At 70.7% G+C, this 22,751-nt stretch overlaps 3 protein-coding genes and 1 long non-coding RNA gene across 4 annotated transcripts; 3 read left to right on the plus strand and 1 right to left on the minus strand.

Annotated features, from left to right (window-relative positions):
• Positions 1–7: 7 nt before the first annotated feature.
• LOC136996564 (ADP-ribose glycohydrolase MACROD1-like) lies at positions 8–13,998 on the minus strand (the record flags this gene model as incomplete). Its single annotated transcript, XM_067317456.1, is given in 7 exon segments — positions 8–131; positions 133–236; positions 2,319–2,435; positions 2,806–2,835; positions 11,633–11,752; positions 12,828–12,942; positions 13,960–13,998. Coding segments are annotated over 7 exon segments (649 nt in total), but the record flags the coding sequence as incomplete, so codon positions are not given.
• LOC136996563 (uncharacterized) lies at positions 3,736–7,477 on the plus strand. The gene is made up of 3 exons (XR_010887601.1): positions 3,736–3,790; positions 6,501–6,611; positions 7,369–7,477. It is a non-coding gene; the product is annotated as an uncharacterized lncRNA (long non-coding RNA).
• On the plus strand, positions 7,568–9,288 carry LOC136996562 (leucine-rich repeat transmembrane protein FLRT1-like; the record flags this gene model as incomplete). The annotated part of the gene is given in 5 exon segments (XM_067317455.1): positions 7,568–7,852; positions 7,854–7,895; positions 7,897–8,008; positions 8,011–8,135; positions 8,137–9,288. Coding segments are annotated over 5 exon segments (1,716 nt in total), but the record flags the coding sequence as incomplete, so codon positions are not given.
• An 880-nt stretch (positions 13,999–14,878) lies between the features above and the next one.
• LOC136996565 (stress-induced-phosphoprotein 1-like) lies at positions 14,879–22,747 on the plus strand (the record flags this gene model as incomplete). Its single annotated transcript, XM_067317457.1, is given in 15 exon segments — positions 14,879–14,918; positions 17,098–17,157; positions 17,159–17,260; positions 17,262–17,502; positions 18,072–18,213; positions 19,471–19,684; positions 19,786–19,912; positions 20,038–20,140; positions 20,236–20,264; positions 20,267–20,355; positions 20,431–20,527; positions 20,624–20,748; positions 21,722–21,758; positions 21,862–21,965; positions 22,685–22,747. Coding segments are annotated over 15 exon segments (1,542 nt in total), but the record flags the coding sequence as incomplete, so codon positions are not given.
• Positions 22,748–22,751: the final 4 nt, after the last annotated feature.

Below are 22,751 nucleotides of genomic sequence, written 5' to 3' on the forward strand. Positions count from 1 at the left end.
TAGACTAGTGCAAGACCCGTGCAAGGCTTGTGCAAGACTCGTGCGAGACCGTGCACGGTGTGCAAGACTTGTGCGAGACTCGTGCAAGGCCCGTGCGAGACGCGTGCGCTCACCACGGAGCGCAGCCGGTGCTTCCAGGGCCAGGCGCAGGCTGCTGCGGTAGCAACTCTCCAGCTGAGCCTCCTCCGTGGGGCCCGGCTGCCCCCCGGCCACCGGCCCCACGGCGTGGATCACGTCTGGGGGGGGGGGGGAAGGTGTCCCGTGGCCGGCTGCCCCCAAAACCACCCTGAAACACCCCAAAACCCCTCGAAACCACCCTGAACACCCCAAAACACCCCCAAACACCCCTGAAACACCCCCAAAACCCCTCGAAACCACCCTGAAACACCCCCCCAACCCCCCGAAACCACCCCAAAACACCCTGAAACACCCCCAAAACCCTGAAACCACCCCAAACCACCCCGAAACGCCCTGAAACACCTCCAAACCCCCTAAAACACCCCAAAACACCCCAAAACACCCCAAACCCCCCCGAAACCACCCCAAAACACCCCCAAAACCCCTCGAAACCACCCCAAAACGCCTGAAACACCCCCAAAATGCCCTGAAACACCCCAACCCCCCCAAAACCACCCCAAAACACCCTGAAACACCCCGAACCCACCCAAAACACCCTGAAACACCCCCAAAAAACCTCGAAACACCCCAAAACGCCCTGAAACACCCCCAAAATGCCCTGAAACACCCCAACCCCCCCAAAACCACCCAAAACACCCTGAAACACCCCGAACCCACCCCAAAACACCCTGAAACACCCCCAACCACCTTGAAACCACCCAAAACACCCTGAAACACCCCCAAACCCACCCCGAAACACCCCCACCCCCCGAACCCACCCCAAAACACCCTGAAACACCCCCAAACCCCCTCGAAACCACCCCAAAACACCTGAAACACCCCCAAACCACCCCGAAACACCCCCACCCCCCGAACCCACCCCAAAACACCCTGAAACACCCCCAAAACCCCCCAAAATGCCCTGAAACACCCCCAAAACCCTCGAAACCACCCCTAAACACCCTGAAACACCCCCAAAACACCCCGAACCCACCCCAAAACACTCTGAAACCCCCCAAACCCCCAACCCCCTTTGAAACCACCCCAAAACACCCTCGAAACCTCCAAAAAGCCCCAAACACCCCGAAATACCCCAGAACCCCACAACCTCCCAAATGCCTGCAAACCACCCAAAACGCCCTGAAATCACCCCAAAATGCCCCCAGAAGATCCCAAAACCCCCCAACCCCCCTGAAACACCGCCAACCCCCCCAACCCCCCCCAAAATGCCCCCAAAACACCCCGAAACCCTCCAAAATGCCCCAACTGCCCCCAAACCGCCCCCAGAACTCCCTGAAATGTCCCCAAATCCCCCAAACTCCCCCAGATCCCCCCCGGGGGCCCCCAACCCCCCCAAGCCCCCACCCCGAACAGCCCCGAGGGGCGGCTGTGCCCGTACGAGGCCCTCGTGCGAGGCCGAGCCGGGGTCCCCGTGCAAGGGCTGCCCCCCACCCCGGGGACGGTCCCCGTGCGAGGGTCCCCGTGCAAGGGTCCCCCATGACGATCCCCATGCAAGTGCCCCCATGCGAGGACGCTTGTGCAAGGATGCTTGTGCAAGGACGCTCGTGTGAGGTCCCCGTGCAAGGATGCTCGTGCAAGTGCCCCCGTGAGAGGACACTCGTGCAAGGATGTTCGTGCAAGAACACTTGTGCGAGGACGCTCGTGCGAGGCCCCCGTGCAAGTGCCCCCGTGCAAGGACACTCGTGCGAGGACACTCGTGCAAGTGCCCCCATGCGAGGGTCCCCATGTGAGGATGCTCGTGCAAGGGGTGTGCAAGGGGCATTCAAGGATCCCTGTGCAAGTGCTCCCGTGCGAGGATGCTCGTGCAAGTGCCCCCGTGTGAGGCCCCCGTGCGAGAACGCTTGTGCGAGGACACTCGTGCGAGGGGCATTCAAGGATCCCTGTGCAAGTGCCCCCATGTGAGGACACTCATGCAAATGCCCCTGTGCGAGGCCCCTGTGCAAGGATGCTCGTGCAAGGGGTGTGCAAGGGGCATTCAATGATCCCCATGCAAGTGCCCTCGTGCGAGGCCCCCGTGCGAGAACGCTCGTGCAAGTGCCCCATGCAAGGCCCCCATGCAAGGACGCTCGTGCGAGGACACTCGTGCAAGGCCCCCGTGCAAGGACGCTCATGCAAGGATGCTTGTGCAAGGCCCCCGTGCAAGGACACTCGTGCGAGGACGCGCGTGCGAGGGCGCTCACAGCGGGCGGGCAGGCGGTAGCCGCAGGTCAGCTTGGCCCCGCCGGTCTCGCAGCCCCCGAGCGAGCGGCACTCGGCGCCCAGCAGCTCCCCGGCCGCGCGGTGGATGCAGCCGTCCACTGCGGGGCCCAGGCGTCCGGGTGGGACCCGACCCGACCCCCGCCGGGGGGGCCCAGGCGTCCGGGCCCCGGCCCCAATCCCTGCTTCCCCCCCTTCCCTCCCCCACACAAAAGGGGCCCAGGCGTCCGGGTGGCCCCACTCCCCACAAGGGGCCCAGGCGTCCGGGCAGACCCCAACCACCGGGGGGGGCCCAGGCATCCAGGGGCCCCTGCTCCCCCCCACCCAAAGGGGCCCAGGCATCCGGGTGGTCCCACCCCCTCCAAAGGGGCCCAGGTGTCCGGGTGGTCCCTCTTCCACCCTCCCCACAGGGCCCAGGTGTCCGGGTGCTCCCCCCCCCAAAAAGGGCCCAGGCGTCCGGGCCCGACTCACCCCCGCCGCCGCCGAGCAGGGAGCTGTTGGCTGCAGACAGAGACCCGGGTCAGAGCCGGAGCCGGTATGGGGGGGCCCAGGCGTCCGGGTGCCCCCTCAAAGGGGGCCCAGGAGTCCGGGTGCCCCCTCCCCCACCCCCAGGGGCCCAGGCGTCCGGGTGCCTCCCCCAAAGGGGGCCCAGGCGTCGGGCAGCGAAGGGGTTAACGCTCCACGCCGGGGGGGGGGGATGCTCTTGCCCTCCCCCCCCCCGCTCCGGATTCACACCTTTCCCTGCCGCATTCACCCCGTTTCCTCCACGTTTACACCCCTCCGGTCGCCCCCACCGCGTGTTACCCGCCTGGCATTTACACCCCAGCTCCGCATTTACACCCGCTGCCCGCATTTACACCTGCTGCCCGGCATTTACACCGCTATTCTGCATTTACACCGTTACTCCGCATTTACGCCCTTATCCTGCGTTTATGCTCCCTGCTTGGGATTTACCCCCTTATTCTGCATTTCCACCCGCTGTTCGGGATTTACACCCGTTACTCCGCATTTACGCCCTTATCCTGCGTTTATGCTCCCTGCTTGGGATTTACCCCCTTATTCTGCATTTCCACCCGCTGTTCGGGATTTACACCCGTTACTCCGCATTTACGCCCTTATTCTGCTTTCCCACCCGCCATTGGGGATTTCCACCCGCCGTTCGCGATTTGCACCCGCTATTCCGGATTCCCGCCCCCCCCCCCACTCCCCGGTTGCCCCCCCCATATCCGCATTTCCCCCGCCCCCCCATTTTTCCCCGCCCCCCCTTCCCTCCCTCCGGCCCCTCCGCATTTGCCCCCGGGCCTCGCTCAGCGCCGCCTTCCACCCCCCCCCCGGACGCCTGGGCCCCCCCCCCCCGGACGCCTGGGCCCCGCGCGCCGGGAGGCGGCGCTCCCCGCCCCGCCGCCCTCACACGCCGCAGCCGCCCGCGCCGGCCGGACCCGGCGGCGCCGACCCGGTAAGGCCCCCCCGGCCCCCCCCGAACCCCCCGGCCCCCCCCGGGCCCCCCAGGACCCCCCGGAGCCCCCCGGAGCCCCCCAAACCTTCCCCCCCCCAGGGATGCTCCGGCGGCGGAGGGACCCAGGCGTCCGGGGGCGGGGGGGGGGGGATGTGAAGGACCCAGGTGTCCGGGAGCGGTGGGGATGAAGGGGCCCAGGCGTCCGGGAGTGGGGGGGGGGGATGAGGGGCCCAGGTGTCCGGGAGATGAGGGGAGCGGGGGAATGAAGGGGCCCAGGCGTCCGGGGATGAAGGGGCCCAGGTGTCCGGGAGTGGGGGGGGATGAGGGGGGATGAAGGGCCCAGGTGTCCGGGAGATGGGGGGGGGCAGGAGGGGGACGAGGGACCCCGGTGTCCGGGAGTGGGGGGGTGGGAGTGTGAGGGGCCCAGGCGTCCGGGAGATGGGGGCAGGGGGGCAGGGGAGCTGAGGACCCAGGTGTCTGGGTGGAGGGAATGGGGGGGACCCAGGTGTCCGGGGGGGGGGGCAGAGGTGAGGGGCCCAGGCATCCGGGAGTGGGGGTGGGCGGAGAGGGGACGAGGGACCCAGGTGTCCGGGGAGGGGGGGCGTGAGGGGCCCAGGCATCCGGGGGGGTGAAGGACCCAGGCGTCCGGCTGCAGGGAATGGAGGGGACCCAGGTGTCTGGGAAACGGGGGGGGGGTGGGGGGGGCTGAGGGACCCAGGTGTCCGGGGGGGGGGACAAGGGGCCCAGGCGTCCGGGAGCAGGGGATGGGGAGGGGGGGGTTGAAGGACCCAGGCGTCCGGGGAGCGCAGGCCTAGGCCCCCCCCCCCGGTCCCCTGCTCCAGCCCCCCAACCAACCCCCCCCCCCCCCCCGGTACATGAGGGTGCTGCAGCCGCGGGGAGGGACCCAGGCGTCCGGGGGGGGGCAGGGGGTGTGAGGGACCCAGGCGTCCGGGAGCTGGAGCCCCCCCAGCATCCCCCCCACGGGCTCCGACCATTATACCAGGAAGGGGCCCAGGAGTCCGGGCCCCCCCTTGCGGGGAGTCTCTGGTGGCTGCTATAGGGTTGGGGGGGGGACTTCATCCCCCGGACGCCTGGGCCCCTGGCCTGGAGGGGAGGGAGTGCGGCAGCCGGACGCCTGGGCCCCTCGTTCTGGTGGGGGGGGGTGTCTGAGTGAGGGGGTTTCACACTCGTGTGCACACGCACGCTCCTCGCACGCCCCCTCGCACGACGGCCGGGACGGCACGAGGACGGGGCCTGGGTGCGCGCCGGCGCCACAACGGCCCGGACGCCTGGGCCCGCCGGGTGGGGGAGGCGAGGAGCCCTCGTGCGAGGCCCCAGGACGCCTGGGCCCCTCCCCATGGCGGGGGGGGGGATGACGACACGTGAGCCCTCGTGCGAGGCCGTGCGAGGCCCCCGGACGCCTGGGCCCCTCCCCATGGGAGCAACGCGGGAGGGGGGGAAACACGTGAGCCCTCGTGCGAGGCCGTGCGAGGCCCCCGGACGCCTGGGCCCCTCCCCATGGGGAGCAACGCGGAGGGGGGGGGGAACACGTGAGCCCTCGTGCGAGGCTCGTGCGAGGCCCCGGCCTGACGCAAGGGCGTCCCCGGGGGCCGCTTCCTAACGAGGCTTCCTAACGAGGCTTCCTAACGAGGAGCCGCTAATTAGCCCCCGCGCGCACCCCTGCCCCGCACACACGTGTCCCCCGTCCCCACACGCGTGTGCGTGGCCCCGGACGCCTGGGCCCCTGCCCCCCCCCCCCCCAGCCCGGCTCTCGCGTTGCCCGGAGGGGGCCGCGGCGCCGCACACGCGTCGCACACGCGTGTGACACGGCAGCGGGGCCGGGGGGGGGGCGGCCGGATGGCGCCGGCCCCCGTGAAAGGCCCCTTTGTCCCCGCGGCACAAGGGACCCTTCTGCCGCCCGGACGCCTGGGCCCCTCAGTGCCGCTCGGTGGCGGGGGGGGGGGGAGCGGGGGGGGCTCCCCGGGGCCTGTCGCACGGGGGCCCTCGTGCGAGGGGGGCAGGCGCTGGGGGACGCCGGGGCCCCTCGTGCGACGCCGCGGCCCCTCGTGCGAGGCCTCAAGCGGCCCGGAGGATTCTGGGCCGGGAGCAGGTTCCCGATGCTAACGAGCCCCCGGGGGGGGGGAGGTTCATTAGCGCCGTGCGTTAATTAGCCCGCGGGGGAGGGGAGCGCGGAGGCCCGGACGCCTGGGTCCCTTTCCGGGGGCGGTTGCGTCGCACGAGGACGTGGGGGGTGTGAGCGGGGGGGGGGGGGCTGCACGTGTGTGCGTTGCGCCGGGGCTGCGCACGACTGCGCGTTGCAGCGCGAGCATGCGTGTGGGTGCGTGTTGCGCTGTGACGACAGACGTGTGCACGCGTGTTGCACCGTGGCCACGCGTGCGTGTTGCACTGTGACCGCACGTTGTGTGCATTGCACCGTGTCCGTGCGTGTGCGTTGCACCATGGCCACGTGCGTTGCACTGTGTCCGTGCATCGTGCCGTGCTCGTACACGCGTGTTACACCGCATCCAGGCGTGTTGGCCCACGCATGTGTTGCACGGGGGTCACGCGTGTGCGCTGACGTGTGTGTGTGTTGCCTCGAGGCAGGCTCTGCATGTGCACGTGGGCGCCGTACGTGACCGTGAGCGTGCTTTGCATGAGGCGTGCGCACACGCGTGTGTGTGCCGCGGGCCCGGCTCACGCCCTGCCGCAGGCCGGCGCCGCCATGGAGCACCGGAGCCGGTAGCGCCGGGAGGGACACGCCCGCACACGCCTGCACACGCCTGCACACGCCTGCGCACCCAGGAGCACGAGGAGGAGGAAGGTAGGAGGAAGGGCCATGCCCCGCCCCCGCCGCCTCGGCGTCCTGGCCGTAAAGCGCGCCCGGACGCCTGGGCCCCTTGTCCTGAGGTTGATGCATGCAGCGCCCGGGACACCTGGGCCCCCTGTCCCAGGGTTGGTGCATGTAGTGCCCGGACGCCTGGGCCCCCTGTCCCGGGGCGGGTGCATGAAGCGCCTGGACACCTGGGCCCCCTGTCCTGGATTGGTGCAGGTCCCGGACGCCTGGGCCCCCTGGGCCATGGCGGATGCATGCAGCTCCCGGACGCCTGGGCCCCTTGTCCCAGGGTTGGTGCAGGTCCCGGATGCCTGGGCCCTCTGTCCCAGGGTTGATGCATGCAGCGCCTGGACGCCTGGGCCCCCTGTGCCATGGCAGATGCATGCAGCCCCCGGATGCCTGGGCCCCCTGTCCCAGGGTTGATGCATGCAGCGCCTGGACGCCTGGGCCCCCTGTGCCATGGCAGATGCATGCAGCCCCCGGACGCCTGGGCCCCCTGTCCCAGGGTTGATGCATGCAGCGCCTGGATGCCTGGGCCCCCCTGTCCCAGGGTTGGTGCAGGTCCTGGACACCTGGGCCCTCTGTCTGGGGCAGATGCATGCAGCCCCCGGACGCCTGGGCCCCCTGTGCCACAGCGGATGCATGCAGCGCCCGGACGCCTGGGCCCCCTGTGCCACAGCGGATGCATGCAGCGCCCGGACGCCTGGGCCCCCTCGCTAAGCCCCTCTCTCCCCCCACCCCGCAGGAGGCGCGGGGCGCCCGGCCGCCGGCGCCCCCATGCGAGCCGGGGGGCGCCCGGGGGGGTGCCCGGGGCGGCGGCAGCAGCAGCAACAGCAGCAGCAGCAGCAGCAGCAGCAGCAAGCGGCGGCAGCGGCAGCAGCAGCAGCGGCGGCGGCGCTGGGGCCCGGCGGCGGCGGCGGCGGCGGTGGCGGCGCTGGCGGCGGGCGGCGGCGGTGGCGGGCGGCTGCCCGGCGGTTTGCCGCTGCGCCGGCGGCCGGGTGTACTGCAACGACCGGGGGCTGACGGCGGTGCCCGAGGGGCTGCCGCCGGGCGCCACCACCCTCTTCCTGCAGAACAACCGCATCGGCGACGCGGGCATCCCGCCGCGGCTGGGGCGTCTGCCGGCGCTGCGGGTGCTCTACCTGTACGCCAACGCGCTGGAGCACCTGCCGGCGCACCTGCCGCCGGCGCTGCGCGAGCTGCACCTGCAGGACAACAACGTGCGGAGCGCTGGGGCGGCGGGCGCTGGCGCGGGCGCCGCTGCTGGAGCGGGCTGCACCTGGACGACAACTCGGTGTCGGCGGCGGGCATCGAGGAGGACGCCTTCGCCGAGAGCCCCCGCCTGCGGCTGCTCTTCCTCTCGCGCAACCACCTGAGCAGCGTGCCGCCGGGCTGCCGCCGGGCCTGGAGGAGCTGCGGCTCGACGACAACCGCATCGCCACCATCCCGCTGCGGGCCTTCGAGGGGCTGCCGGCGCTGCGGCGCCTGGTGCTGGACGGCAACCTGCTGGCGAAACCGCCGCATGGCCGACGACACCTTCGCCCGGCTGCACAACCTGAGCGAGCTGTCGCTGGGCCGCAACGCGCTGGCGGCGCCGCCGGCCAACCTGCCGCGGGCCCGGCTGCGGCGGCTCTCGCTGGCCGCCAACGCCATCAGCCACGTGCCGCCGGGGGCCCTGGCGCGCATGCGGGCGCTGGAGCGGCTCGACCTCTCCGACAACAACCTGACCACGCTGCCGCCGGGCGTCTTCGACGACCTGGGCAAGCCTCAGCCAGCTGCTGCTTGCGCAAACAACCCCTGGTTCTGCGGCTGCGGCCTGGCCTGGCTGCCCGAGTGGCTGCGGCGCCGGGCGCCGCCGGGCCTCCAGGTGCGCGGGCTGCTGTGCCAGGCGCCCGAGCGGCTGCGCGGGCTGCCCGTGGGCGAGCTGCGCGCCGAGCTGGACGCCTGCGGCACCCCCGCGCCGCCGCCTGTCGCAGCGCCGCCGGCTGTCGCGGCACCGCCGCCGCCGCCGCCGCAGGGCATCTGGGTGGAGGCGGCCCCCGGCGGGGCGCTGCGGGTGCGTTGGCCGCCGGCGCCGGCGGGCGCCTCGCTGCGGCTCAGCTGGCTGCGGCCCGGCGCCGGCGCCGTCACCGAGACGCTGGTGCGGGGCGAGCGGGGCGAGTACGTGGTGACGGCGCTGCAGCCCCGCGCCGCCTACCGCGTCTGCCTGGCCGCCCTGGAGCCGCCCGGCGCCCCGCCGCGCTGCGCCCACGGACGCACCGACGGCGGCGGCGGCGATGGGGACAGCACCGCCTCGTCCCCGTCGCCGTCGCCGCCGCCGCCGCCACGCGTTGTCATCCCCGGCGGCGTCGTCCCGCCGGCGGTGGCGGCGGCGGCGGCCGGGCTGGCGCTGGGGGTGGCGGCGGGGTGTTGGCGGCGGCGGCGCGGTGTTGGCGGGCGGCGCGGTGACAAGGCGGGCGGCGGCGGCGGTGGTGGCGTCACCCGGCCCGGGCTGCCGCTGCGGCCGCTGCGGGACGGCGGCGTCCGCACCATCTTCCCCCCGCCGCCGCCGCTGCCGTTGCCGGCGGTGGTGGCGGCGACAGCGTCGCGGGGTGACGGGGACGGCGGCGCCGCTCGGGGCTTCCCGGACGGGCGGGTGCCGCACGCCGAATACGGCGGGTCCTGAGGCGGCCGCCCACCACCCTCCCGCGGGGACGGGGACGGGGACGGGGATGGGACCCCCGCGGTGACGCCCCAGCCGTGGATGGGGACGGTGGCCCTGATCACCATGGTGAGACCCCAACGGAGACGGGGATGGTGCTGGGACCCCCGTGGTGAGACCCCAACCAGGATGGGACAGTGGCCCCAACCTCCAGGACAAGACCTCGACCAAGACATGGATGATGCTGGGACCCCCATGGTGAGACCTCAACCATGGACGGGGACGGTGGCCCCAATCTCCGGGACAAGACCCCAACTGAGAAATGGATGATGCCAGGGTGACCATGGTGACATCCCAACGGAGATGGGGACCGGTACCAGGACCCCCATGGTGAGACCCTGACCATGGATGGGGACAGTGCTTGGACCACCATGAGAGACCTCGACCATGGATGGGGACGGTGGCCCCAATCTCCAGGACAAGACCTCGACCAAGACATGGATGATGCCGGGACCACCATGATGAGACCTCACCATGGATGGGGACAATGGCTCCAACCACCAGGACAAGACCTCGACTAAGATGTGGACGATACTGGGACCACCATGATGAGACCTCAACCAGGATGGGGATGGTGTTTCGTCCCCAGCAGTGAGACCCCCCCCCGAGGACATGGACAGCACCAGGACACCCTCAATGAGACCCCGACCATGGATGGGGATGATGGCCCCGATCACCAGGACGAGACCCCCAACCGGGATGGGGACACTGCCGGGACCACCATGGTGAGACCCCGACCATGGATGGGGACGGTGTTCGGTCCCCAACGGTGAGACCCTCCCCCCCCTTGGGGACATGGACGGTGCCAGGACCCCCTGGATGAGACCCCCATGGGGACATGGACGGCACCAGGACACCCTCAAGGAGACCCCGACGGGGACGGGGACGGTGCTGGGACCCCAACAGTGAGACCCCCCCCCTTGGGGACACATTCGGTGCCCAGGACCCCCCCTTTGGGGACACGTCCAGGGACCCCCCCCGGCTTCATCCAGCCCCCCCAACCCCCCGCCTTTTTTTGGGGGCAGTTTGGCTTTTTTTAGGCATTTTCCTCCTCTGCGGGCACCGCGGAGGCTTTGGGGGAAAAAGAGCAGATTTTGGTTCAGATCCCAAAGCTGGTTTGGGGCTTGGGAGGGGAGAGAGGAAGAGGGGCCCAGGCGTCCGGGTCCTCAATGCCTGGAGGGGGCCCAGGCGTCCGGGTCCCCCCGTCCCGGAGAGGGCCCAGGCGTCCGGGTCCCCCCGTCCTGGAGAGGGCCCAGGCGTCCGGGTCACCCATCCTGGAGGGGGCCCAGGCATCCGGGCGCTCAGGGAGCCGTGGGAAGGGGCCCAGGCGTCCGGGCGCTCTGCGGGGTGCGCGTGTGCGTGTGGGGAGGGGGGTCGCGGGGAGGGGGCCCAGGCGTCCGGGCCCCGGCGCGGATTCGGGGTGGATCTGCGAGTACCAAAGTGCCCCCCCCCACCCCCTCGAGGTGCCTTCACACCCCTCCCCCCACGGGACGGCGGAAACGGGGGGAAAAACGGACAAAAAGCAGGAGAAAAGACCAAAACCGAGGCGACGCGACCCCCCCCTCCCCCCTCCCCCCCCGAAATAAAGTAGAGACGGTTCCTTTTACCGCCGGCGGCGCCTCCTTCGCCCGGACGCCTGGGCCCCCCCGGCGCCTCGCACGCCGGCAGGCGTGAAGCACCCCCTCGCACGAGGGCACCGGCCGAGCCCACCCCGCGGCCCTCGGGGCCGGCAGCGTCCCGGCACGTGGCCCCTCCTCGTGCGCTGTTGTGACCCCTCGTGCGCCACCGTAACCCCTCGTGCACCGTCGTGTCCCTCGTGCATCACCATGTCCCCTTGTGCATCACCATGTCCCCTCGTGTGCCGTCCTGACCCCTCGTGCACCGTCGTGTCCCCTTGTGCATCACCATGTCCCCTCGTGCACCGTCGCGTCCCCTCATGCACTGTCCTGACCCCTCGTGCACCGTCGTGTCCCCTCGTGCACCATCGTGTCCCCTCGTGCACCATCATGTCCCCTCGTGCATGGCCGTGTCCCTCGTGCACCACCATGTCCCCTCGTGCACCACCGTGTCCCCTCGTGCACCGTCGTGTCCCTTGTGCATCACCGTCTCCCCTTGTGCACCACCGTGTCCCCTCGTGCACCATCGTGTCCCCTTGTGCATCACCGTCTCCCCTTGTGCACCGTCGTGACCCCTCGTGCGCTGTCGTGTCCCCTCGTGCCCCCCGTGCGAGGCTCAGCGGCGTTGCCGATGCCCCCCGTGTCCCCCCCCCCCGTGCGAGCCCTCGTGCGAGGCCCCGCGCGAGCCTCACCGGCGTTGACGATGGCGTCCACCTCGAGGCGGGTGATGTCGTGCCGCAGCAGCGAGAGCTTCTCGGCCAGCGCCGGCGCCGGGGGGAACCGCGGGGTCTCGTCCAGGGGCGCCCGGGCACCTGCGGGGGGCAAAACGCCCCCAAAAGCCCCCCGGTTACCCCCGAGTACTGCCACATACCCCTTTCCCCCAAAACCCTCCCCAGATACCCCCAAAACACCCACAAAACCCCAAATACCCAAATAACCCCCAATACCCCAAATAACCCCAGTGCCCCCCAAATTCTCTAACATCTCCCCAAACACCCCCAAATACTGCCGAATACCCCCAAAACACCCCCCAATGCCCCCAAATGCCTTCAATATCCCCAAATAACCCCCAATGCTCCCGAATACCCCCAAATACCTCCCCAAATACCCCCAAATGCCCCAAATAGCCCCCAGGTATCCCCGATAACCCCCAAATACCTGCCAATAACCCCAAACACCCCCAAGTACCTGTGAATACTCCCCATATTTTCTCAATACCCCAAATTTTCCTTATATAACCCCATTGCTTTCCAAATACTCCCAAATATCCCCCAAATACCTCCCAAACAACCAGAGTACTCTCTCAATACCTCCAAACAACCTCAAATAACCCCGATACCTTCTCAATACCCCCAAGTACCCCCCAAACAGCCTCAATACTCCCAAATATCCCCCAAATAACCCCAATACCCTCCAAATACCCCAAACACCCCCAATACCCCTCAATACCCCCAAACACCCCCAAATAGCCCCAATACCCCCAAATATTCCCCAAATAACCCCAATACCCCCAAGTACCCCCCAAACACTCGCAATACCTCTGAATACTCCTAATACCCTCTCAATATCCCGAATTTCTCTTATATAATCCCAATAGTCTTCAAATACCCCCAAATATCCCACAAATACCTCCCAAATAGCCCCAATACCCCCTAAATACCCCCAAACAACCTCAAATAACCCGATACCTCCTCAATACCCCAAATACGCCCCAAACAGTCTCAATACCCCCAAATATTCCCCAAATAACCACAATACCCTCCAAATACCCCCAAACAGCCTCAATACCCTCCAAATATCCCCCCAGACACCCCTAAATACCCCCCAACACCCCAATATCCCCCCAGATCCCCCCCAGACCCCCCCCCGGACCCCCCCCCCGCGCACCCTTGCCGGCGCGGCGCCAGGGCTCGACGCTCTTGAGGGCAAGGAAGTCGCGGGTGAAGTAGTGCTGCCGGCGCTGCTTGGGCGACAGCCCCTGCAGGAAGGCTGCCGGCGCCCGCTCGCACGAGGGCTCGCACGGGGGCTCGCACGACGGCTCGCACGGGGGCCGCCCCGCTCACCCCCCCCATCGGGGAACCCGGGTGTCTGGGGTGCCCCCCTCGATACCCCCCCCCTGGAGCCGCTCATCCAGGCCCAGCTTGCACGAGGCCTTGCACGAGGGCTCGCACGAGGGCTCGCACGACAGCTCGCACGACGGCTCGCACGGGGCTCGCATGGGCCACCCCGCTCACCCCCCCATTGGGCAACCTGGGTGTTTGGGGTGCCCCCATCAATACCCCCCCCCCCCAGAGCCGCTCATCCAGGCCCGGCTTGCACGAGGGCTCGCACGAGGGCTTGCACAAGCCCCCCCCCCCCCACAGCTATTCGCGGCACTCAGCCACGAGGCTCGCGCCACCGGGGAGGGCCCAGGCGTCCGGGCTGCCCCCTCCCCCCCCCATAGTGGGCCCTCACACACCCCCAAATGGGGGGGTGCGGTTGCTGTGGCAACCAGGTGGGGGGGGCACCCATGTCACCATGGTAATGGGGGCCTGGGGGGGGGAGGGTCCCCTAGGCCTGTTGTCGCCATGGAAACGGGGCCTGGTTTGGGGGGGGCCACAGGGACCTTGGGTGTGTGGGGGGGTTGACCCTGGTGTCACCATGGTAACCGGGCCTGGGGCAGGGGGAGGGGTGTGTGTGTGTGCGTGGGGGGGGGGGTGACCCCAGGGTTGCCATGGTAACGGGGCCTGGCGGCCAGCCTGGGGGAGCCCCTGTGGCCTGGGGGGGCACCTGGAGGCCTCCGGAGGAAGGGGGGGGGGCTGTGTCCCCTCGTGTCCCCCCTACCCCCGTCCTCCATGTCCCCCCTCATGTCCGCCATGTTCCCCCCATGTCCCCTCGTGTCCCCCCCAGGACCCCCCCATGTCCCCCTTGTCCCTCCCTCTTTCCCCCCACATCCCCTGCCCCCCCCGTGTCCCCCCAGGTCCCCTGGTGTCCCCCCCCATGTCCCCCCCCAGGTGTCCCCTCACCTTTGGCCTCCCGCCCAGTCGGTGGCGGTGACCAGGTCAACCTTGGCGGCCATGGGGCGGGCGGGGGGCGGCGGGGCGGCGGGGGGCGAGGGTGGCGGCGGCTGCGCGGCGCACGAGGGCCAACATGGCCTCGCACGGGGGGGGGGGGGCAGGTCGAATTACCCCCCCCGCCCCCCCCTCCCCTGCCACCGCCCTCGTGCGAGCGCGGGTATAAATAACCCCGGCTAAACTTAGCGGCTGACGTGCGACGCACAAGGACGGGGCACCGGGGGACACTGAGGCGCAGGGTGCTGCCCCCCCTCCCCCCCCGCCCCGGCCAGTGCAGAGCCCCGCCCCCTCGTGCAAGGCTGCCCGCAGCCCCGCCCCCTCGTGCAAGGCCCGCCCCCAGGCCCCGCCCCCTCGTGCAAGGCACGTGTCTCCCCCCGAGGCCCCGCCCCCCTCTGGTGGCGGTGGGGGGGCGCGGCGTCGCGCCGCGGCGGGGCCTCCCGGCCGCCAGGCGGCGCCCTGGTTCCAGGCGAGGCCCCGCCCCCCGCGCGTCGGCCCCGCGCCGAGCCAATGGGAGAGGTGGAAAATTCCAGAAGGGAGGGGGGCCTGGCCAATGGGCGCCGCCGCCGCCGCCGCGTCGCGAGGCGGGCGGGGCGGGCCAATGGGCGGTGAGCGCCGCCAGCCCGGGCCAATCGGCGGGCAAAGGGGGCGGGCCCCCTCGTTGCCGGGCCGAGCCGGCTTCCGGGAGGGGAGGCGGGGCGGGCCTTCGGCGGGTGGGCGTCCTTCCCCGCGGCCAATGGGCGGCGGCGGGGGGCGGGGCGGGGCGCGGGCGCCGGCCAATGGGGGCGCGCGGGGGCGCGCGCGGGGCGGGGCCTGCGGCCAATGGGGGGGCGGGGGGGGGCGGGCCGCGAGGCTTCTAGCAGGTTCCAGAAGGCGGCGCGGGGGCGGCGGGAGCGGAGCGAGCGGAACCGGCGCCGCCATGGAGCAGGTGGGGGCGGGGGCCGCCGCCGGGGGGGCTCGGGGGGCGCTGGGGGAGGGTTTTTTGTGGGGCCGGGGTGGTCCTGAGGGGTTATGGGGCTGAGGGAGGGGGCCTGAGGGAATCCTGTGGGGCTGGGGCGGGTGTCCCTGAGGGTTTTGTGGGGGTCCTGTGGGGCCGGGGGTGTCCTGAGGTGATGTGGGGCTGGGGGAAGGGGACCTATGGGGGTTCTGAGGGGCTGGGGGGCTTTGAGGGTCTTGTGGGGGTCCTGTGGGGCCGGGTGTGTCTTGAGGTGATGTGGGGCTGAGGGAAGGGGACCTATGGGGGTCCTGTGGGGCCGGGGGTGTCCTGAGGTGATGTGGGGCTGGGAGGAGGGGGCTTATGGGGGTCCTGAGGTGATGTGGGGCTGGGGGGAGGGGACCTGAGGGGGTCCTGTGGGGCTGGGGGATCCTGAGGGGATGTGGGGCTGGGGGGAGGGGGCCTATGGGGGTCCTGAGGGGCTGGGGGGGGTCCTGAGGGGATGTGGGGCTGGGAGGAGGGGGCCTGTGGGGCCGGGGGGGGTCCCTAAGGGTGTGTGGGGCTGGGGAGGGGGCTCCGGAGGGGCCTGTGGGGTTCATGTGGGGCCTGTGGGGACCCTCTGGGGCTGGGGGGGGGGTTCCTGAGGGGGCCGCGGGGGGTCCCAAGGGTGTGTGGGGCTGGGCAGGGGGATGCTGAGAGGATCAGGGGGGGCCGAAGGGGTCCTGGGGGGCTGGGGAGAGGGTCTGATGGGGCCCTGAAGGCCTGCGGGGGCTGCAGAGGGGGGCTGGGAGGGGTGAGGGGGGGCCCCAGGGGCTGGGAGAGGTCCTGAGGGGCTTTGGGGCTGGGGAGGGGGGTGCTGGTGGGGGGGGTGGGGCTGCAGAGGGGGACCAGGGGGGTCCTGTGGGGCTGGGGAGGGGGGTTACGGGGGCCCGGAGAGAGTACGAGCCCAAGGAAAGGGGCTGAGGGGGTCCTGGGGGGGCTGGGGGGGGTGTGAAGGGACCCTCAGGGGCGGGGGAGGGATCCGGAGGGGGTGCGGGGCTGGTTTAGGGGGTCGTTGGGGTCCCGTGGGGCTGGGGAGGGGGAGTGGAAGGGGGGCTGCGGGGGTCCTGAGGGGGCCTGAGCCTGAAGAGAGGGGCTGGGAGGGGGCTGGGGGGGTCCTGAGCCGTTGTGGGGCTGCGGAGGGGTCCTGAGGGGCTGACGGGGGTGTGGGGCTGCGTTAGGGGGTCACCGGGGTCCTGGGGGGCTGGGGGGGGCTCAGGGGGGTTGCGGAGACCCTGGGGGGGATGTGAGGGGTCTTAAGGGGCTTGCAGGGGTCCCAAAGTGATTCTGTGGGGCCGCAAAGGGGTCTGCGAGGGTCCTGAGGGGCTGACGGGGGTCCTGAGGGGGGTGTGGGGCTGCGTTAGGGGGTCACTGGGGGGCTGGGGGGGGCTCAGGGGGGTTACGGAGACCCTGGGGGGGATGTGAGGGGTCTTAAGGGGCTTGCAGGGGTCCTGAAGTGATTCTGTGGGGCCGCAAAGGGGTCTGCGAGGGTCCCTGAGGGGCTGACGGGGGTCCTGAGGGGGGTGTGGGGCTGCGTTAGGGGGTCACCGGGCTCCTGTGGGGCTGGGGGGGGGGCTTTGGGGGGACTAGAAGGGGGTCACGAGGAGGAGAGTCATGTGGGGCTGGGGCGAGGGGCTGCCCAGATCCTGTGGGGCTGGGGGGGGGCCCTGAGGGGGGGGCGTGGGGGGCAGGAGAGGGGCTTCCCGGGGGGGGGACGAGGGGGTCCTGAGAGCCCTGTGGGGCTGGGGGGGGCCCTGAGGGGGGGGCGTGGGGCAGAAGAGGGGCTTCCCGGTGGGGGGGGGGGACGAGGGGGGTCCTGAGAGCCCTGTGGGGCTGGGGGGGGGGCCCTGAGGGGGGGGGCGTGGGGTAGGAGAGGGGCTTCTTGGGGGGGACGAGGGGGTCCTGAGGGGCTGGGAAGTGGCGGGGGGGTTTTGGGGGGACACAAAAGGTTTTTGGGGGGGTTCAGGGAGCAGGAGGAGCCGCAGCGGCCCGAGGCCTTGACGCCTGCGGGGCCGAGTCCGCGCTCTTCCTCGCGGAGGGCCGAGCCCGCGCTCTTCCTCGCGTCCGGAGCGGGGGGGTCTCTCTTCCTCGCCGCGCGCCCACTGCTCCCGTGCCCCCCCCCCGCTGCGAGCAGGTGACGGAGCTGAAGGAGAAGGGGAACCGGGCGCTGAGCGCGGGCGACATCGGCGCGGCGCTTGCGCCACTACTCGGAGGCCATCGCGCTGGACGGCGCCAACGCCGTGCTCTTCAGCAACCGCTCGGCCGCCTACGCGCGCCAGGGCGACTACGCGCGCGCGCCTCGACGACGCCTGCCGCACCCTGCAGCTCAAGCCCGACTGGGCCAAGGTGGGCGCCCGCCGCGGGGGCCGGGGGCCGCGGTCCGCGCGGGGAGGGGGGCCCCGCCGCCTCTCACCGTCCCCCGCGTCCCCCCCCCCCGCCCCGTTTCAGGACAAGCAGACGTACGAGGAGGGGCTGAGGCGCGAGCCGGGCAGCGCGCAGCTCAAGGACGGGCTGCGCCACGTGGAGGCCAGGCTGGCCGGTGGGTGCCGGGGGGGGGGGGGGGGTTGGGGAGGGGGGGGGCTGCGCCACGTGGAGGCCAGGCTGGCCGGGGGGGGCGTTTGGGGAGGGGGGGGGGCTGCGCCACGTGGAGGCCAGGCTGGCCGGTGGGTGCCGGGGGGGCGTTTGGGGAGGGGGGGGCTGCGCGATGTGGAGGCCAGGCTGGCTGGAGGGGTTGGGGGGGATTTGGGGGGGGGCTTGGGGGGGGGGCTGCGCCATGTGGAGGCCAGGCTGGCCGGTGGGTGCCGGGGGTTTGGGGGGGGGGTTTGGGGGGGTTTTGGGGGAGGGGGGGTGTTGGGGGGGGGGCTGTGCCACATGGAGGCCAGGCTGGCCGGTGGGTGCCGGGGGGGGCGTTTGGGGAGGGGGGGGGCTGTGCCATGTGGAGGCCAGGCTGGCCGGTGGGTGCCGGGGGGGGTTTGGGGAGGGGGGGGCTGCACAACGTGGAGGCCAGGCTGGCTGGTGGGTGCCAGGGGGTTTGGGGGGGGCATCGGGGGGGGTTTTGGGGAGGGGGGGTGTTGGCGCCCCCCTGACGCCGCTGCCCCCCCCCCGCAGAGAGGAAGCTGCTGAACCCGTTCAACGCGCCCAACCTGTACCAGCGGCTGGAGGGCGACCCCCGCACGCGGGCCCTGCTCGCCGACCCCGGCTACCGGGAGCTGCTGGAGCAGCTGCGCAGCAAACCCGCCGAGCTGGGCACGTGAGTGAGCCGGGGGGGGATCCGGGGGGGCCGCGAGGTTTGGGGGGATCCAGCAGCGTCCTGAGCCACCTCTGGGGGATCTGCTCAGCTCCAGGGGGATCCTGGGTGCATCCAGCTGGGTCCCTGAGGTTTTGGGGGGGATCTAGCAGGGTCCTGAGCCACCTCTGGGGGGATCTGGTCAGCTCCAGGGGGATCCTGGGTGGATCCAGCTGGGTCCGTGAGGTTTTGGGGGGGATCTAGCAGGGTCCTGAGCCATCTCTGGGGGATCTGGTCAGCTCCAGGGGGATCCTGGTGGATCCAGCTGGGTCCGTGAGGTTTTGGGGGGGATCCAGCAGCATCCTGAGCCACCTCTGGGGGGATCTGGTCAGCTCCAGGGGGATCCTGGGTGCATCCAGCTGGGTCCCTGAGGTTTTGGGGGGGATCTAGCAGGGTCCTGAGCCACCTCTGGGGGATCTGAGGGGGATCTGGTCAGCTCCAGGGGGATCCTGGGTGGATCCAACTGGGTTCGTGAGGTTTTGGGGGTGGATCTAGCAGGGTCCTGAGCCATCCCAGGGAGATCAGAGCGGGATTTGGCCGATTCTAAGGGGGTCCTGGGTGGATCCAGCTGGGTCCCTGAGGTTTTGCAGGGATCTGGCGGGGTCTGTGGGGTCCTGAGACATCCCTGGGGGGATCTGAGGGGGCTCTGGTCAGCTCCAGGGAGTCCTGAGCGGATCCAGCTGGGTCCCTGAGGCTTTGGGGGGATTTAGCAGGGCCCTGAACCGCACCTGGGGGGATTTGAGGGGGATTTAGCCAGCTTTAGGGGATCCTGGGTGGATCTGGTTGGGTCTGCGAGGTTCGGGGGGGTCTGCGGGGTCCTGATGAACCCCTCGGGTCGGGTTTGGGGGGTCTTGGGTGCCCTTGGGTGGGATCTGGTTGGGTCTGGAGGGTGCTTGGGTGCCCTTCGAGGGGGATGTGATCAGGTCTGGGGGGTCCTGGGTGCCCTGCAGGGATCTTGGGTGCCCCAGGGGGGTCCTGGGTGCCCCTGGGGGGGGATGTGGTCAGGTCTGGGGGGTCCTGGGTGCCCCAGGGGAGTCCTGGGTGCCCTGGGGGGGGGGATGCGGTCAGGTCTGGGGGTCCTGGGTGCCCCCGGGGTGATTTGGGCTGGGTGTTGGGGGGGGTCAGGCCGTGTTTCGGGGGGGTGTTGGAGGTGTCAAGCCGTGTTTCGGGGGGGGTCGGGGGCGCGAGGCCATGGGCGGCGTTGGCGTCCCCCCCCCGCAGGAAGCTGCAGGACCCGCGGGTGATGACGACGCTGAGCGTGCTGCTGGGCGTGGACCTGAGCGGCGGCGAGGAGGAGGAGGAGGCCATGTCCCCCCCGCCGCCGCCGCCCCCCGCCGCCGCGTCCCAGCCGCAGCAGCCCCCCCGCCGCGACCCCCCCCAGCCGCAGCCCCAGCCGCAGCCCATGGAGGAGGAGCTGCCCGAGAACAAGAAGCAGGTAGGAGCCGCGCAGGACGAGGACGGGGGGGGGTCCCGGCGGCCCCCGCGCCGTCACCCACCGCGTGTGTGTGTCCCCCCCCCCCCCCCGGTGTCGCCCAGGCGCTGCGGGAGAAGGAGCTGGGCAACGCCGCGTATCGCCAGAAGAGCTTCGAGGCGGCGCTGGACCACTACGCCCGCGCCCGCCGCCTCGACCCCGCCAACATGACCTACATCGCCAACCAGGCGGGTGCGCGCCGGGGACGGGGGTCGCCGCGGCGGCCTTTTGGGGAGGGAGGGGGACACACGCGCCCCCCCCCCCCCCCCCGGGGACGCTGACGTCGTCCTTCTCCCCTTTCCGACCCCGCGCCGCAGCCGTCTACTTCGAGAAGGGCGAGTACCAGCGGTGCCGGGAGCTGTGCGAGGAGGCCATCGAGGTGGGCCGCGAGAACCGCGAGGATTACCGGCAGATCGCCAAGTGAGCTGAGCGCCGCGGGAGGGCGGGGGGGGGCACCCAAAACACACACCCCCCCCCGGGACCCCCATTTTCATTCCCTTTCCTCGTCCCCGTAGGGCTTACGCCCGCGTCGGCAACTCCTACTTCAAGAGGAGCGGTACAAGGAGGCGATCCAGTTCTACAACAAGTCGCTGGCCGAGCACCGCACGCCCGACGTGCTCAAGAAGTGCCAGCAGGTGAGTGGCGGGGGGGATTTGGGGGGGTCCCGGCGGGGATTTGGGGGGCCCCCCGCCCACCCCCTCGCTCCGCAGGCCGAGAAGATCCTCAAGGAGCAGGAGCGCTTGGCCTACATCGACCCCGAGCTGGCGCTGGAGGAGAAGAACAAGGGCAACGAGTGTTTCCAGAAAGGTGAGCGGTGCCCCGAGGGGAAGGGGGGGGGGTTGGGGGCCCCCCCACGGCCCGGCTCACCCCCCCCCCGCGTGTCCCCCCCCGACCCCCCCCCAGGCGACTACCCCCGCGCCATGAAGCACTACACGGAGGCCATCAAGCGCAACCCCAACGACGCCAAGCTCTACAGCAACCGGGCCGCCTGCTACACCAAACTGCTCGAGTTCCAGCTCGCGCTGAAGGTGGGGGCTCGGGGGGGGGGGGGGGCTGGGGGATCATCCTGGGGGTCCTGGGGACACCTGGGGGCTGGTTTGGGAGTCTGGGGACACACTAGGGACTAATTTGGGGCTCTGGGGGCTCATTCTGGGGTTCTGGGGACACCAAGGGCTGGTTTGGGATCTTGGGGCTCATTGTGGGGGTCCTGGGGACACCTGGGGGCTGGTTTGGGGGTCCTGGGGCTCATCCCAGGGGTCTCAGGGACACCGAGGGCTGGTTTTGGGGTCTGGGGGCTCATCCTGGGGTCCTGGGGACACCGAGGGCTGGTTTTGGGGTCTCGGGGCTCATCCTGGGGGTCCTGGGGACGCCAAGGGCTGGTTTTGGGGTCTGGAGGCTCATCCTGGGGGTCCTGGGGATGCCGGGGGCTGGTTTTGGGGTCTTGGGGCTCATCTTGGGGGTGCTGGGGACACCGAGGGCTGGTTTTGGGGTCTGGGGGCTCATCTTGGGGGTCCTGGGGACACCGAGAGCTGGTTTGGGGGGTTTGGGGACACCGAGGGCTGGTTTTGGGGTGTTGCGGCTCCTTTTAGGGCTCGGGGGGGCAGGTTTGGGGTGCCGGGTCTTCTCTCTGTGTTTTTGGGGGCCCTCGGGGCTGGTTTTGGGGGTCTGGGTCCTGCCCAACAGGTTTTGGGGTGCCGAGGGGACGGTGCGAGGACGGCTGTGGCTCCTGGGGACACCCCGGGGCCGGGTGGGGGGATTGGGGGGGGCACCCCGGGGCCGTTTTTGGGTCGGGGGGCCCCTTTTGGTGCCTGGGTGCCAGTTTTGGGGTGCCGGCGGGCAGGGGGTGAGGCCGGTGCTGTCCCGGGGGGTCCCCGGGCGGCTGGTTTGGGTGTATGTGGGGGAGCCGCCTGACGCCCGGCGGGTGACACTTGGGGCCCCCCGTCCCCCGGGGGGGGCAGTTTTGGGGTCCCCCGTCCCCCCCTGATGTCCCCTCTCCCGCAGGACTGCGAGGAGTGCATCCGCCTCGAGCCCTCCTTCAGTAAGTGTGGGGCAGGCGGGGGCCTCCCCCGTCCCCCCTGAATCGCGGGGCGCCCCCCCTCCCCGGCTCACGGGGTACCCCCGCCGCCGCCGCCTGTCCCCAGTCAAGGGCTACACCCGGAAAGCGGCGGCGCTGGAGGCCATGAAGGACTACACCAAAGCCATGGACGTCTACCAGAAAGCCCTCGACCTCGACACCGCCTGTAAGGTGAGCGGGGGGTTCCCGGCGGGGGGGGTCTGGGGGGTCCCGGCGGGGTTTTGGGGGGGGTCCTGTCACCCCTCCGGCAACCCCCTACTTGTTCTCATCCGTGTGACATGGTTGAGGGCTGCTAGCGGTGTGCAGTACAACCGCAACAACAGTCATGAGGAGGAGAAGTGGTGTTTGTGGGGTCCCATCATGGATTGGGGGTTCTGTCACCTCTCTGGTGACCCTGTGCTTGTCATCGCCTGTATGAGACAGCCCAGGGCTACCAGCGGTGTGCGGTACAACCGCAACAACAGCCGCGAGGAAGAGAAGCGACGTGCCTGGGGGGATCGGGGGGGTCCCGTTGGGGTTTTGGGGGTCTTGTCACCCCTACAGCACCCCAGGGTGTCGTCCCCAGCCACAGGAGGCAGCAGAGGGCTATCAGCGGTGTGCAGTACAACCACAACAACAGCCGCAAGGAAGGGAATTGACACCCCATGGGGGCTCCCGGGGGGATTGGGGGGTCCTGTCAGGGTTTTGGGGGTCCTGTCACCCTTCCAGCAGCCACACGCTTGTCCTCACCCACGTGAGATGGCTGAGGGCTACCGGTGGTGTGTAGTACAACCGCACCAACAGCTGCGAGGAGGGGAATTGACGCGCCGTGGGGGCTCCCGGGGGAATCGGGAGGGTCCCGTCGGGGTCTCGGGGCTCCCGTCACCCCCGCGCGCTGTCCCCCCGCGCAGGAGGCGGCGGAGGGCTACCAGCGGTGCCTGCTGGCGCAGTACAACCGCAACGACAACCCCGAGGAGA

Source organism: Apteryx mantelli, unplaced genomic scaffold (assembly GCF_036417845.1).
Source record: "Apteryx mantelli isolate bAptMan1 unplaced genomic scaffold, bAptMan1.hap1 HAP1_SCAFFOLD_412, whole genome shotgun sequence".
Taxonomy (NCBI): domain Eukaryota; kingdom Metazoa; phylum Chordata; class Aves; order Apterygiformes; family Apterygidae; genus Apteryx; species Apteryx mantelli.